The 17,673-nt window shown below is 36.4% G+C and overlaps 2 protein-coding genes across 5 annotated transcripts in view; both read left to right on the forward strand.

Annotated features, from left to right (window-relative positions):
* The window catches only part of LOC311275948 (leukocyte elastase inhibitor-like), a 174,873-nt gene that overhangs the window by 14,342 nt on the left and 142,858 nt on the right, over positions 1-17,673 (forward strand). Inside the window, exon 1 of one of the 4 annotated variants that reach the window (XM_084385307.1) lies at positions 8,652-8,674. The exons of 2 other annotated variants lie outside the window; for them this stretch is intronic. The gene's annotated coding sequence lies outside the window, so the exon portion shown is untranslated. Of the gene's footprint in view, positions 1-8,651; positions 8,675-16,601; positions 17,502-17,673 lie in introns of those variants that run through there. One more of the 4 variants, XM_084385306.1, reaches the window with a different exon arrangement.
* Positions 8,557-15,658, forward strand: LOC311275960 (leukocyte elastase inhibitor-like). The gene is made up of 7 exons (XM_084385334.1): positions 8,557-8,674; positions 10,060-10,236; positions 13,393-13,554; positions 13,641-13,758; positions 13,950-14,092; positions 14,181-14,348; positions 14,461-15,658. The coding sequence occupies exons 2-7, from the start codon at positions 10,069-10,071 to the stop codon at positions 14,863-14,865; spliced, it is 1,164 nt and encodes a 387-aa protein (XP_084241460.1). The 5' UTR covers positions 8,557-8,674; positions 10,060-10,068; the 3' UTR covers positions 14,866-15,658.

Raw genomic sequence — 17,673 nt, forward strand, 5'->3', positions numbered from 1 at the left:
ACAAAACAATTCGGGCAGCAAAACAATAGGTGCACTATCCTTTTCTTGCATATTCGACTTGCAAGAACGAATATTCGATGTTTCAGCATCATTCAGCGTATTTTCCTCACACACATTTTTGGGATAATTTACCTGAATCGCCGCACTCTCAGCTGCGGGGGGATTCTCCACCACTCGATCCCCCACTGCACCTGTCTCTACCGCACCCGTCTCTGTCACAGGACGAACCGCGTTAGACATACCGGCCTCGACCGGCTCAGTAACATTATTAACAATGTCCTCAGCCGCTGAGGTGTTTTCTTTATTCTTACCAGGGCAAGCACGAATTAAATGGCCAACTTCACCACATTTGAAACATTTCATCTTGTCCGTAGTAGCATAAATAACATAGTCGAACTCGTCAACTTTGAGATGCAAAGAAAGATCCAGATCTTGATCATCTTTTAAAATCATGTAAGCAAATCGCCTAAACGAAACCACATGTTTCAAAAGAGGAGAACCACTTCCAATTGGTATCATTTTAATAGGTGACACCAATTTACCATATCGGGACAAAATTCTCACTAAAGTTTCATCACTTATAAAAGGCGGAATATTAGACAACAGCACCTTTTTGGATGGCATAGAAAGTGGGAGAACATGGGTAAAAAGATTATCAATGACTATTCCAGTCTCAACTAACTCATTTGCCTTTTCAACGGAGCTAAGAAAAATGACTGTGGCACCGTTCATTCTAGAGGCCGACATGATATGTTCATGCCCAACGACCTCTCCTGCAGCCAGGCAACAGTCTTCAACACTCACCGCGGACGCCACTTTCACTCCGTGGCGCCGCGTAAGTTTACTCAAACCTTGCATTCGCGGGGCCGTCATGCTGCCCGCAAAGAAAAACGGTAGCACGCGGCCCGAACAATCAAATAAACCACCACTTTCAAACAATACCCTAAACAAGATAGAAAAGCAAGGAAAAGTAAAAAAGACTCACTCATAAGCTCCGATTCAATCGCAATCGCTCCACTCACACTCAAACAATCACACGTCACACCGGAAGTGAGAGACAGAGAGAGAGAGAGAGAGAGAGAGAGAGAGAGAGTCCCGAGTATTGTTATTTCTATTTCTATTTTTCTGAGATTTTAAATATTTTATGGGCTAGATGCTGCTCTCCGTTAAAGAACTATAAAAAAAAAAAAAAGAAAAAAAAAAACCCTAATCATTCACCACAAACGACTACAAAACTGCTGCTGGAAATTAATATATCTGATGTGTCGGAAACTCAATTAAAAAACATTATATTTGGCACAAACCCAAATACAGAGCAACACTCCGATCACATCAGCCCATACTATGATGTATTAGAGAGATTCCATAGAGAATGAATGCATGCCACAGTACAAAACAGGAATATAGATAGTTTTCATTTAATATAATTTTGTTTGACTTTTTTGATCACAGTGCATCAATGCATCAATACACAAATGTATCAGTTAATGTTTTTCACATGCACTTATTATATAAACTTTTTTTATGAAAGGATGTTATTACTCAGTTTACAAATTTTGGTGTATTTGTGTTAGAGTTGCATATAGGTATTGTTAAATAGAGTGTGCATGCTCAGTTCTATTTAAGAAAGTGTCAAGGAAAAAAGTATTTTCTTTCTTGCAAATGAAGCTCAGGAGTTCTAGGAGTCAAATACGACTTTATTGAACAAAGCAACAAAGTTGAGGTGTCAGTCACTGCATCTGAATTTGTCTTTTGCCAGGGCACTATTCTTGTACATTTTTATTATCTGCTGTTTGGCAGTGACCATGCAACTTATATTTTTGTAAGATTCACTCCACCTGTTTCCCATAATTAAATATTACTCCCCCTACCTTTCTCTTTAATTGTGGAATCCTGCCAGTTGATAATCAACTCTTTCCCAGAGGCAACATGCCCAAACAATCTTTATTTTAACCTTTTCCAAGGATCGATCAACCCTTTCCCAGAATGCCTCCAAGATACATGTAGTTCACACCTCTTAAAAATTGCTTACACACAATTTCTGAAATATGGCTCCATTTCTCGAAACTTTATACACAAAACTACAAAACACGCACACAACATGCAAAACGTTACACATCTTTTGCAAAAGCAAACCCATTCAAAACTGTTTTAAAGGGGTGGAATAATGCCCTTTTCAGATGTAAAATTAGTCTCTGATGTCCCCAGAGTGTGTATGTGAAGTTTTAGCTCAAAATTCCCCACAGATATTTTTATATAGCATGTTAAAGTTGTCACTTTTTGAGGGTGAGCAAAAACACACAGTTTTTTGTGTCTGTCCCTTTAAATGCAAATGAGCTGCTGCTCCCGGCACACAGGGCGGAGCTTCAACAGCTTGTGTCCTTTTACCTCACATACACATGCACTGGAAATTTCAAAAACTTTGTCCTTTTATGTTCAAACCAGAGTCAGAAAGATGGAGAGACTCAAGAAGAAGTGACAACATGTAGAAGCAACAGGACATTTCTGAATGGTTAGTTGATGTAGCTTATGTGTAGTTATCTTCTACTCATTGATTAGCATATTCTGTCATGATAATCTGTAAATCGCATTCCCGGGGGCGGGGTTTATGTAAATTTTAGGGTTGGTGATGTCACTAACCCGGGAGGAATATCCTGTAGTCCCTACCAGCAATTTCTTCAAAAGAAAATATCTTCCTTTGCTTTGAACTTTGAGCGTTGTAACTTTGCAGATGTTGTTAATGCTCAAACAGCAACATTACACACTAACTAAAGTTAGAGAAGTGAAATCATAATCAACCACCCCTTTAACTCTTCTAAAAATTGTGTTTTTGCGTAGTATACACACAAACCATCAAATGATTAGCCATATACACATCAAACTACACAAGGATGTGATGTAAAACACTACTCTCTTGTGTCTTTTGCTTGTTCAGTGTGCAGTGGAGTGGACAGGCATTTGTCAAAGCACTTACACATACATAAATGTGCATAAATACTTTTACTATGGTAACCTTTTAATATCATGTTAGCTGACTCCGTCTTGTTGTATTGTGTTAGTTCAGCAAAATCATCTGCTGAAGTCTTTCAAATGTAGACATTCATTTGTGCATTTGTGCGTCTAACTACAGTTGTAGACACTCACCCTGCATCCCAGTGTCCAATACTATCCATCCAGTTTGTGAGATTAGAATAAGTGTGAATAAGTGTGTCACAAAGTCCCAAGGATGATCTACTATTTCCGGTAGATTTTAGAAGTCTGGATCCGTGCTAATATTGCCCACAACCCATTGCACTTTGGAGGAGGATTTGTTTCAGAACTACCAGCATGAGTAAAAAGCGTTATGTTTTTGTACTTCGAAATACTATAATAGTTAAAAGACATCGCTAAAAGTGAGACTATGTGTAGTGTCATGCTGTATTATTCTGCTTTTGAAATTGTATTATGCAGTAACTTACAATATTGCTCTGAGCCTGTGCATGTGACAGCGATTCATGCGCATACATGTCAGTCATTTGTAGAGAGCTTTATTTAGTCCATTTTAATTGTAATTAAACTGTAGTAAAGCATAACTTTAAGTGTATTTAGTGTACTTTTGAAAAAGTCCACGAGCCGGGACTTGAACTCGGGTTTCCCGAAGCACAGCGACGCTACATGTCGGCACACTTGCCCATGAGGGTATCTATACTATATCTTTATTGTATACTAAAAATTATTTTTAAAGTATACTTTCAATGCATTGTTACAATGATCATTTCCAGCACACAGTTAAAATATACCTAAAATATATTTTTAATAAAGTGCAAATAAATACACTTTTAAAAAATAAACTGAATTTTCACTTCCAGTATATTTACTAAATATACTAAAGTACAAATATTTTAAAGTGTGTTAAAAGTTGTATTGTGAAAATAGGTAAAAGCATGATGCTAATATACTTTTAATATATTTAAAGATAGTACAATTTTTGTTAGTATATTTGAATATATTTCAAATTCAATAAAGTATACTTTTTTGTCACTAGGGTTTGTTCTTTCGATACTGACTGAGAAATCAATTCAGATGATTCAGTGAGAGAGCAGTCCAACTGAACGCAAGTGGATTCAGACTGTTTGACTGATTCATAATTTTGAACATAATTTAAGCATCAAAAATGTATGTGCGCAGTTCAGTTACACAGCTGTTCCATTGAACAGGTCTATATGAAGCTATTTGAGTGACTATGTGTAACCGGAGCACACAACTGTGTAACGCACACACGCACATGCACACAATGACTATTCATTTCAGTATAAATATAAAGTTGCTTTATTTCATATGTGCAATCTTTAAACAATTTCTTTTTTCCAAGAAGCATGAACAACTTAAAAACTACCGTGAGAAGAAACCTTCTGAGCCAAAACCTGAAATCTTTTTCAAGAAAATCTTGTGGTTTGCAGAGTCATAACTGGCATTCTTTGGCTTCAAATAAAAATGTATTTGGCACAAAATTAATATTGCCACATTTTATGACACAATCTCACGGGAAAATATTGCATAATGAATGAATGAATGCATGTCACAGTACAAAACATTCATTTAATAGAATTTTACTGTGCATTTTCAACATGACAGAAATACCTCAATTAATGTTGATCACATGCACTCTCAATTGTATAGACATTTATTTATTTATTTACTCCTAGTTTTGGGTATATTTATGTTAGATAAATTCAACTGCATTCAGGCATAATGTTAAATATCATGTGTATGCTCACAGTTATATTTAGTAAGAAAGTAAAAAGCAAGCTGTCATTGATCAGACGCTTCTATCCAAAGTGGTTTACAGTATTTCAGTGACTGCTGGAGCAACCTGATATTAACACACACACACACACACACACACACACACACACACACACACACACACACACACACACACACACACACACACACACACACACACACACAGTGACTATTCATTTCAGTATAAATATAAAGTTGCTTTATAAGTGAAATCTTTAAAATAAATAAATAAATAAAATAATTCCAATAAGCACGAACAACCTAAAAACTACTGTGAGAAGAATCCCTCTGACCCCCTTGTGTTCAAAACAGACACTCAGATTACACCAGCTCTACTGTATGATGGTGAAAGCATGTTTTCACACTTACATGCGCAAACCTCATACAGTCACACCCAAGATGACTCTGTTCTGACATAATTTACCTTTATTTTAAACAGGTAAGTACCTTCACGGCGTTGGCCTGACTGACAGATATATGCCTGTAGGATATATGAATAAGAATAAATATGAACATTGCCACATTTGAAAATATTTCAGAGAAAACACACGTCACTGAGGGTCATTTGATAATTATATTATTCACAGAAATTATCACTGCCAGGTGCATGTTTTTTTTATTATTATTATTATTATTATTATTAATAAACTATCATACAACAATTTTAGGAACAATAATAATAAGATCCAAAGGGTGCATGCTGGTTAAAAATGCAGTCCAACTTGTTCATCATAGGAAATGACATGATGACGACACCGATTAATCCTTGTTGGCTTTAATCAAATTAAGTAAGATTATAGAACATTACTGAAAATGTTGAATGATTTATTTGACTGAGAATTGAGAACAGCCAATGCAAAGCTTAATTTGTCAGGATTAAATAATAAAAATAAAAAAAATCAATTATGCTGCTTTGTTCCTTTCAAGAAATGATTACTAAATTTGAAATATCTAGAAATATTTTTTTTAGGTATTTGCAAATAAGGAGTTTTATTTTGTCTTTTCAGAAAAGTTTTATAAATATACCACCTTTATCCATCTTGGAAAAAGAAGTCACCAAAAATTGTTGTAGTAAATGTCTGATTTCACTTTTATATAACTTGTTTGTAGAAGGATCTCAGGAGTCTGCAAACTCTCGATTAGTGGCATGGAGGAAGGACCTTAATGAGGAAATATCAATCAATGAATGGAGTGAGGTCTGTAGAGACGCTCAGAAGCAAACTGTTAATACAAGATTGAAATTGTTACAGTATAATTGGCTAATGCCAGTTTATGTAACCCCAGTATTATTAAACAAATTCAACAAGAATATTACAGACATCTGTCCTAAATGCAATTTATGTAAAGATACTTTCTTTCATTGTGTATGGGAGTGTGAAGAGATCTTGAAATTCTGAAAGGAAATGCAGACTATGATAGAGAAAATAATCAATGTTACAATTTCTCTTGAACCAAAATGTTTTATATTAAACTTATATCCTAGTAATCTTAAATTGAGAAGAAGAGAACATATTTTTGTCTATATGTGTATTCTACGAGCTAAGCGTCTTATAGCGCTTCATTGGAAAAAGTTGGAGGCACCAAGTATAGGGAGATGGCTCAAGGATATGGCAATCAATATGTCGTTGGAAAAATAACATATATTATCAAAGGTGGATATAGGGCTTTTGAAGATGCTTGGAAACCCTTTATGTGTTTTTTGGAAAAAGAAAACAATCGGGATATATATGATGGTATATTAGAAGATATGTATGGAAAGTATTGTTGGATGTGTCTTGTACTAGGAGGCCTTAATGTTGTTGTTTTTTGGGTCTGTATGTATTTGTTGGTGTATATATTGATTTGTTTCCCTTTCTTTTCTTTTCTTTTCTTTTCTGATTATCTGTATGTGAATAAGTGAATGTTTATGTCAAAATTTGTGTTGTCATATTATGTCATCTTTGTTATGTAATCTAAAAAGCAAGAAAAATAAAAAAAATTATATATATATAATATCATGGAAAAGTTTTTCCATTTTAAAACATTAAACTTCCATAGATTATAGATTCAGGGCCCACAACTTAAACTATTTCAAGTATTTATGTGTTTATTTGTACATAATTTGGGCTTCCAGCTCATAAAACCCACGAAAACAGGATTTCCAAAAATTAGAATATTACATGAAATCACACAGTAATTACACAGTGATACCATGGTCATTGAACCAGGTTTTGGTTATTTTGGCAGTGTGGGCAGGTGCAAATCCTGCTGGAAAATGAAGGAAGCATCTCCATAAAGCTTGTCTGCTGAAGGAAGCATGAAGTGCTCTGGAAATGTCCTGGTAGACGGCTGCGTTGACTCTGGATTTAATAAAGCACAGTGGACCAAAGTCCTCTTTTCTGATGAGAGCAAATTTTGCATCTCATTTGGAAACCAAGGTCCCAGAGTCTGGAGGAAGAATGGAGAGGCACACAATCCGAGATGCTTGAAGTCCAGTGTGAAGTTTCCACAGTCTGTGTTGGTCATCGGCTGGTGTTGGTCCACTGTGCTGTCCACTCAACGCAGCCGTCTACCAGGACATGTCCAGAGCACTTCATGCTTCCTTCAGCAGACAAGCTTTATGGAGATGCTGACTTCATTTTCCAGCACGATTTGCACCTGCCCACACTGCCAAAATAACCAAAACCTGGTTCAATGACCATGGTATCACGGTGTAATTACTGTGTGATTCCATGTAATATTCTAATTTTTGGAAATCCTGTTTTTGTGGGTTTTATGAGCTGGAAGCCCAAATTATGTACAAATAAACTACTAAATACTTGAAATCGTTTAAGTTGTGGGCCCTGAATCTATAATCTATGGAAGTTTAACGTTTTGAATGGAATTATGGAAATAAATAAACTTTTCCATGATATTCTAATTTTTTGGAAAGGGTCTGTATATATAATATAAGTTACAAATAAAGTAAGGTCGAACTCTAATATATTTAGGTACAGGAATGTAATAATTAAGCCTAAATGTAAAATAACACTATCATTTTCACTGTATAAATTAGATGTAGATTAATCTTTGTTAAAAAAAAATTATGTTGCTTTGTATTTGTGTGTGTGCGTATGTATATATATATATATATATATATATATATATATATATATATATATATATATATATATATATATATATATATATATATACAGTATATATATATATATATCCTAGATATATCCTATATCTATCCATCCTAGATGTAGCCTATATGACTTTCTTCTTTCAGCCGAACACAATCAGAGTTATATTAAAAATGGCTTCAGAAGGCCTTTATTAACCCCCTGGGGCCGTATAGATTACTTTTATGATGGATAGATGCGCTTTTTTGGTTTTCAACATCTCAGGTACCATTCTCTCCCATTATAAAGCTTGGAAGCACCAGGATATTTTTAATAACTTTTTTAGTGTTTGGCTGAAAGAAGAAGGGTGGCCTGAGGGTGAGTAAATTATGGGATAATTTTCATTTTTTGTGTGAACTAACCCTTTAAAAGAACGTTTTTGTTTATAACCTAGAGAGAAACCTTGTCAAAGAACGTTCCCTGTTTGTACACTCTGACAGCTTGATATCTGTATAGAATATGACTTTTACAGAACTAGAACGGAAATTATACAGATGTTTAATTTATTAAGCAACAATTAAGGAATGCCGATATTTGCTTTTGTTTCTGTGGATCGCGGATCTACTGCAGATGAAACATCTGTCCTGACAGCAGTTTCCACTCCTCCCCGCATTCAAAGCGACAGAACGGGCTGGATTAGTTTTAGAGGACGGGCTCTTAAGGGCGAGGCATTGGAGGCAACGTTTATAAGAATGAATGACACTCAGCAGATCATTCATTCAAGGGGAAATTTCAAACTCTAGGTAATAGTAATGCTTTTATTTAACTTCTCTGTTTGTTAGAAGTAGGCTACTTTAATATTATGTATTAAGTATGCATGGCTGGCTCACACTACAGGAGTTTTAGGCCGATTTATCCCCGGTTTTCCCCTCCCGTGAATCGGAGAAAAAATCTTGTTGATGACCTCGATCGGTTCCGATGTTAGGCGCAGATTATCTGGTAATGTGAGGCGTTCACAGATCGAATCTTGCACCTCTCGCCCCGATCACATCAAACATGTTTGATATTTAGGATTTGAAATCGGGATGAGCAAGACTGTGATTACGTCAGTACTGTCAACATAGCCAAGAAACAAGTAGGGCTGTGAAGGAATTTCCCTTGATGTAATTTTTGAGTGACTTAACAGCGCGATATGCGTTATCATCTCCCATTTATTTATTGCTAAATAAATAAGTGTTAGGCTGTGGTCAGCAGGCACAAATACGAGTAGGCATGTTCTGTAATGAAACCGAAACTAAAAAGCGCGTTAAAACGAAGTGGAGTAAAATGGGTCGGGTCCACATAATAAACATAACATAAACATGACAATGAGCTTGTTAGGCCATTGTTATATAACAGTTAGTTCCTTGAATATCACTTTACGAGAGGCTTTCTGCTGATATTTCACCAGGCATTGAAAGTCTCTGTGCATTCTATAGACAGGCTGTCACTCAGTCATTAACTGTTCATATATACAACGTAAATGTAAAAATGCATTCAATGATAGATGTAATGAAACAAGATGTTAATATTTTTAATATTTAATTTAAACTTTGAGCTTTGGCAACGCTGAAGCTGCATGATCAACGGCATTGATTCATTGCATTGACGAGCGCTGACGCCATTCATTAGACATTCCTTGGTCACAGGCACAGCTCACAAATATGACTTGATATGAAGGAAAGACATTGTTTTTACATGCTTTTCCGCTTCAGATCTGCTGTGTGAGATCACGAGAGGCGTTTCCTCTCTGGTACAATAATCTTAATAACATTTTGTAGTGTGTGATGCGCCGCGATTTTCAAATCTTGTAGTGTGAGCAATGAGCATGTTTAAGATTTGAGGGAAGAAAATCTGCAAAGATTCTCCTTAAGTGTGTGCTGCAACCAGATTTTACAATCGGTTAGGATTTTAAAACTCCTGTAGTGTGAGCCAGGCATTTAATGGAACAGATTTGTAGTTCTGAATGTGTAGTGATTAAAATCTGTTGAACTACTGTTTTGATTTGAAGAAAACTGACGTCATTTGAGAGATAAAGCATTGATTGACTGTTTCTTACTTTGCATATAATGACAACTGAACTGAGCAATGCTCTGTTTGGGATTTTCACATTGTTATGCTGATCATCTCTCTCTCTCTTACTTTCTAGCTTGTGAAAATGGAGCCTTTGACTGCAGCAAACACACAGTTCTCCCTCAACCTGTTCAAGAAGATCAGTGGAGGAAACGCATCAGGAAATGTGTTCTACTCTCCTGTCAGCATCTCCTCGGCTCTGGCCATGGTGTCGCTCGGTGCAAGAGGAAACACAGCAGATCAGATGATTAAGGTGATCTCACACTTATACTTTTAAAAGACGGTGACGAGAGAGTATGAGACAGAGGGACCAGAGAAATTCATTAAATGACTGCATAATAATTTCATGTTTAACAAGTTATTTTTTTTACCTAGAAATAAAATGTTATAGCAAGCTGTTTAATTAAAAAAATCTAATCAGATTTTAAAAATGATCCATAAAATGATCCCATGATGGGAAGGTTCTGTATATGAAGCACTTGATGGAAACCAAAAGCTGTGTCCCAATGTTGAAGGCTGCATCCTTCGAAGGACGCAGACTTCAAGGATGCAGCCTATGCGTCCTCTGAAGGACGCACCATGTAGCCTTCCTAGGATTTCCTAATTGTGCAACCAGGTGTTCCCGATCACCGCTCCTGGCGCCAAGCAACGGTGCGAGAGGACAGCTGCTTTCCTGATCATTCATTTTTATAACTGAGTAAACAGCTATGGAGCCAGAATTGACTATTGTCATTTTTATGTTTTATATTTTACTGGAGGTCATGGTGTGCACCGGCGCTGCCGGATCATGTATTTTCGGTTTAGCCCTGTTTGAATTCAAAACCCAATTTAATATAAAAAGTCCAGTATTTCTAGCGCTCGTCATCTGCAGCTGTCATGGTTGCCAGGCGACAAGAACAATCCTTCGTAGGCTAGACCGGTCCGAGCGCTTCAGATGCGCCCTTTGATATGGGACGCTGCTGTAGTTAGCAACAATTTGTTAATATTGTGACAATAAGCCTACATTTTGTTACTTTAATTTTCGGAACTGCATATTTCGTTAAGTATTCACTTACAAATGTGAAGTAACCTGAAGTACTTTTTTCCCTCACATCACAATATGATTACATTACACTACACAAAAGTATATAATGTAACAACCAGATATTACTGTATATTGAAAATATACAGAAGTAAAATGCAACATAGCCTACGCAGTAATGCAGTAGTAGCCTAAAATAAATGCAGTAGTTATTAAAAGTACTTTTTTCAGGAAGCCGTCGATTGAATCAGCCCTGCAAACCTGTTGGTAGACAATTTAGTGGATAGTGGAAATATGCACTCAAACGCTCTGGAGACCATCCCAGATGATGTCCCACCAGCAGGAGGCCTTAGGGGCAGCCCATCCCGGTCCAGCAGCTCAGCTCAATAGAGTCTACATCATTTTTTTCTTATTTTATGTATTGTAAAATTAAATGTTTATGTTGATTTTGATATGTTTAACGTATTTTGTAAATAGTTGGAAAAAGTACTTTTATTTGAAAAAATAAAAAGGTATAGAATTTGTTTCATGCAGAAAGTATTACTGTCATTACAAAAATAAACAATGTCCAGAACAATTCATTCTCTTTTATTTACACAATTAAAGTTGCATAAAAATAAATTTACATAATTTTTCTTTTAAAAAATAAAAGTGAAAAAAGTTAAACAAGAATATGTAGAAAATATATATATTTTTCAATCATTCTCTCAAGAAGAGAAAACAGCCTGTCCATCCTCTCCCTTCTTTCCTGTGCACTCCTCGCCTCTGCCTCCCTCTGTAGTTGCATTTCTTCTCTGATCAAGTCCAAAAACTCGTCCTGTCTCGCCGCCTTTGTGCTGCTGCTGCCCCTGGCTCCTCCTCACCGTGGGCACCCACTGCTGAACTCGGCCCTGGTGTGTCCTCAGGGATTGAAGCGATGAGGACAGGGGGGTTGGTGCAATGCCTCTGTCCCAACACCTCATCCATGAGGACAAACCAGGGCCAAGCTTCAGCAGTGGGTTTCCCACTCACACCCTCTCCTGTCCCAGGACACTTGCAATCCTAAAGGCAGAGCAAATGAACCATGGCTTGTTAACAACAACAGGACAATACATTTCAGCAAAGATGTGTGTATTACTTTTCTTTATAAATATATATATATAGACCCATTTTTTCCTGAATTGTTCTAAAAAAGCAGAAAAGGGTACTTAACACAGAGGAGCAATTTAAGTGCATTGTTAACACTGCAAAATATGACACATCAAGACATGCATACAAAATACTTAAGAAATCATATTTCTGTATACTAAAATTTGGTTAAAACCACATACCTTGCATGACAGCTACAAAAACACATAAAAGTGAAACCCCATTGCCTTATCTACTGCTTTTCTTATTGTTTTGGGCTTTATTGGGTGAGTGATAGCCTATTTCTTATAATACACAAGTGAAAATATTACAAATAGGTCGTTAAACTAATAACGTTATTACCACAAGTTTTGCCTAAAACTACCTGATAAATGAAGCCACGCAATGGTGACGAAGGAGTTAAGAAGAAGTTTATAAGAAAATTTACCTCTGGTTTCGCTAGCTATTTGAGTAAATGAAAACATAATACTTACATTTAAATGTGAATTTGCTGTCCACCACCGATCTCTAGTCTCGGCCGCCTTTAAAAAAAATAAAATAAATGCTGTCTTCAACGGCGCGCAATGACTTATGGGGTAGAATAGGCCGCTAAGTGTCCATTTATGTATCCTTCTTTTCACGGGGAAACGAAGGGTGCATTTGGCGTCGCTTTTGAATCAGGGAAGCCTTCGTCGCGGCGCGATGACGCAACCGGCCTTCGAATACGGCCTTCGAAGGATGGAGAATTGAATTGGGACAGCCTTCATCGAGCCGCGGTGACGCAATCGGCCTTCAAATGCGACCTTCCAAGGATGCAGCCTTTGAATTGGGACGTCCTTCGTTGCGCCGCGGTGACGCAATCGGCCTTCAAATGCGGCCATCCGGCCTTCAAATCCGGCCTTCGAAGGACGCAGCCTTCACTTTGGGACACAGCTAAAATATTCTATATAGAACCTTTTCTTCTAAGAGTGATTATATTCCAAGTTTCTATATATCCAAGAACTTACATTCAGAGAAATGCAACATTAAACAGTTAGCTACAGTACATGTAAAAATTCATTCACAAACAAGAAATTGTGTTTCCAGACTGAGACCCAATATGTGTAATTTGAGTTCCAACATTGTATAAACAGTAAAGTGCCAACTATTATAATCACTCTTTTCTAGTGCATTTTTTTTTATTATTATTTATTCTAATGGGTATTTAAGTAGTGCATTCACATGAAGTTATCAAAATAGTGAGGTTATCTTTATTAATTCAACCATAATAATGCTGTGTAGGTCCTGGGCTTTAACAATCCTCCAGTAACCGGACAAAAACCTGAGGACCAAATTCATTCCAGCTTCAAAAAGTTTATGAGTGAGCTGAACAAACCAGGAGTCCCATATGTGTTGAGTCTCGCCAACCGCCTCTACGGAGACCAATCCTACCAGTTTGTTGAGGTAAGACTTGGTTTATTCACTGGAGGTTCTGGAAATGTTCTCAACTCTAATATCACTTCCACCTCAATCCGTTTGCTGTATTACAGAAATTCCTCAATGATGCAAAAAGCTACTATGAAGCCGGACTGGAGAAGGTGGACTTCAAGAACCAATCAGAGGCTGCTCGTCTCAACATCAACAAATGGGTGGAGAAAAAAACACAAGGTGAAATCCAGCATAACCTTATTCTCAATTTTAAATTTACTCTTTTTTGCAGCACTTTAGTTTCAGCGCAAATGTCTTTTCAAGGGCCATGTTTGGCTTCATGGGTTCTTGAGTTGAGCTTTATAGTAACAATATCAAACCAACCAGTTCAAATCACTGCTCAAAGTGAACAATGTCAATTTGTATTTTAGAGAAGATCAAGGACTTGATGCCACAGGGAGCCATCGATGGGATGACGAAACTGGTTTTGGTGAATGCCATCTACTTCAAGGGAAACTGGGAGAGGAAATTCCCAAAGGAATCCACCAGAGATGGGCAGTTTAAGCTAAACAAGGTGGGATTTCATGCTATTTTTAAAATTATTTTTAGCAGTCATGATGAAATCTGAGGGGTTATAATGTGTTTCCATTGATGCTTGGCAGAATCAAACTAAACCAGTGAAGATGATGTATCAAAAGGAGGACTTTCCTCTGGCCTTCATCCCAGAGATCAACAGTCAGGTTCTGGAGCTGCCGTATGACGGGAAGAATCTCAGTATGTTGATCATCCTTCCTAACGAGATGGAAGACGACACCACTGGCCTTCAGAAGGTGATTTGAATGCTTAATTAGCCAGCCGTGACCAGGCAGGTGTTTACTTGTGGAGCAGTTTTCATTTTGACTATTTCAACTATTTCTCTGACATGTCTCTCTTATTATCCAGCTTGAAAAGGCACTGACCTACGAGAAGCTCATGGAATGGACCAAACCAGAAGTCATGCGTCAAAAAGAGGTTGAAGTGTCTCTGCCCAGATTCAAGATGGAGGAAAAATACGACATGAAGAGTCTTCTGATCAGCATGGGAATGGAGGATGTTTTTGACCCGCAGAAGGTGAATCTTTCAGGCATGTCCTCCAACAACGACCTGGTGATGTCAAAGGTGATCCATAAAGTCTTTGTTGAAGTCAACGAGGAAGGAACCGAAGCGGCTGCAGCCACCGGTGCTGTCATGATGTTCATGTGTTATATAGAACCGCAGGTCTTCAACGCAGACCATCCTTTCCTTTTCTTCATCCGACACAATCCAACCAAGAGCATTTTGTTTTATGGACGCTTCTGCTCTCCATGAGTGAGTCCTGCTGGATGAGACGCTTCCAGCTAGTTTAGGACAACTCTACTAGAAATCATTTGGTTTAAGAAAAATGTATGTGCCAACAGGGTTATTAACGTTAACTAAAACCATAAAAAAGTCATTAAGGCACTATTTCTCAGTTTAAATTTAAGTAGGCCCTACTCAAAATAAGTAAAACTGAATAAATTCAATTCAATTAAAAATGACTTTGTACACAACAAAATTTCAAAAACTTTAAAATGAAAACAAAATATTTACAAAAACTATAATAGTATATCAATGATACTAAAATATCAACTGCATGGTTGCTTTTTATTGAAATGATGTGTATTAGACATTGTAAAGATTTAAACTTTCAATTGAGAATTTTCATTTCTATAACTAGTGTTGCAATCAGTCTAAACTTCACAACATTTAGCTCAGAAAAAAATAATATAAAAAAATATGATTACCTTCAAAGTAACAGACATTTTTTCTCTCTTTACATGCAGAAGCTGGATAAGTGTTAACATGTTTATGATCAGAGAAATGAAATGCATTGCAGTTGTCCTGAGTCTCATTCAGGTTTTGGGTTTGGACGGGTCTCTGCATGCTACTGTATATGTAATCAAATCTATCATTTACTGAAACATTTATGAGGCTACATATTATGTGAAAGCATTCACTGTAACGGTATATTCAGCATAAATTAAATAAATCTTTACAATTATTCAGTAAAACCTGCTTTGTTTGAGTTTTTAATTGTAATTTAATAAAAACTGCTGTTACAAATAAACTGTGGTCAAACTCTGGTGCCAAAGAAACTTAAAGAAAACTGGTTTCTGAAAAGAGTGTTGAAAGGGATACACGGATTTAGTCAATGTTAAATATCATGTGAATGCGCAAAGTTGTATTTAGTAAGAAAGTAAAAAGCAAGCTGTCACTTGTCAGATGCTACTATCCAAAGTGGTTTACAGTATTTCAGTGACAATGTAACTGGAGCAACCTGATATTAAACTAACACATGCATGCACACACACACACAGTGACTATAAATTTCAGTATAAATATAAAGTTCCTTTAAGCGGGAACAACTAAAAAAACTACTGTGAGAAGAAACCCCTTTAAGCCAAAACCTGAAATCTTTTGCAAGAACATCTTGTGTTTTGCAGGGTCATAAATTAAAATCTACCTGGCACAGAACCAAAGACACATAGATTACACCAGCTCTACTGTATGATGGTGAAAGCATGTTTTCACACTTACATGCCCAAACCTCATACAGTCACACCCAAGATGACTCAGTTCTGACATACCTTTATTTTAACCAGTAAGTAAAGCCTACCTTCACAACTGTTCTAAGGAACAACACTGGCCTGACTGGCAGATATATGCCTGTAGGATATATGAATAAGAACATATATGAATATTGCCACATTTTATGTCTCAATGTAATGGGAAAATATTTAATAGAAAACATGTCACTAAGGCTTGTAATCAGATTCAGTTAAAAATGCAGTCCAACTTGCTCTCCCCCAAGCATCATGGGAAATGGCATGATGAGGACACAGATTTACCCTCCTTGGTTTATATCAAATTCTATTAAGTAAGATTGTAGAATATTACTGTCAAGTCAAGTCACCTTCATTTATATAGTGCTTTTAAAAATATAGATTGATCTATAGAAATATAGAAAATCATTCAACATTCTGAAAATGTTCAATGATTATTTATTTTATTTTATTTTTTACTGAGAAGTAAGAATCACCAATGCATTTCAGCATTATTCCATCCAGCTAACAAAAATATTAGCCTATATCTTAGAATGGTCTGCTAACGTTCCTATTAAGATATTAACATGTTCATCTTTATGGCCGTTCAAAACGTCCAGTATTTAAATGTTTTTAAAAAGGTTTTTTTTTTTTTTTTTTTTTTTTTTTTTGGTAGAGCAAACATTTAAGAAACGTTCTATTTTATAATTTTGTAAACATTACCGGAACATTACTTTGGAATGTTCACTGAACTTTCTGAAACACGTAGTAAAAAAAAAAAAAAAAAAAAAAAAAACGTTTCAGAAAAAAAAAAACGTTCTATGAATGATGTTTAAGTAATGTTTTTGTGACTTCGGTCTTTTGGGAATATTATTAAAGACCATATAGCCTACTTTGAACAGTTCGATTAACCCTACTTAAAGAATGTTTTTGTTTATAACTTTAAGAGAAACCTGGTCAAAGAACGTTCTCTGTTAGTATTACACTCTGACAGCTTGATATCTGTATAAAATGTGTCTATTACAGAACTAAAAATGAAATGAAATTACAGATGTTGCATCCATGTTATTGGCAACAATTAGCCTGGAACGCCAATATTTGCTTTTGTTTCTGTGGATCGCGGATCTACTGCAGATGAAACATCTGTCCTGACAGCAGACTGTTTCCACTCCTCTCCTTGAGTAAAGACGCCTACATTCCTTTCGACATTGAAAGCGACGAGATTCATCTGTCAAACAAGCCTTTAGTTTTACAGAAGGGCTGGATTAGTTTAGAGGACGGGCTCTTCAGGGCGAGGCAACGTTTATAAGAATGACACTCAGCAGATCATTCATTCACCTCCGACACACGGAGAAACTTCATCATTCCTGCTGAATACTCTAGGTAATGCTTTTTATTTAACTTCTCTGTTTGTTTGAATGATGCAAACTGTTTAACTACTGTTCTGATTTGAAGAAAACTGATGTCATTTGAGAGATAAAGCATTGATTGACTGTTTCTTACTTTGCATATAATGACAACTGAACTGAGCAATGCTGTGATTGGGATTGAATTA

The sequence above is a fragment of the Rutilus rutilus genome (genome assembly GCF_951802725.1).
Source record: "Rutilus rutilus genome assembly, chromosome: 17".
NCBI classification, from domain to species: Eukaryota; Metazoa; Chordata; class Actinopteri; order Cypriniformes; family Leuciscidae; genus Rutilus; species Rutilus rutilus.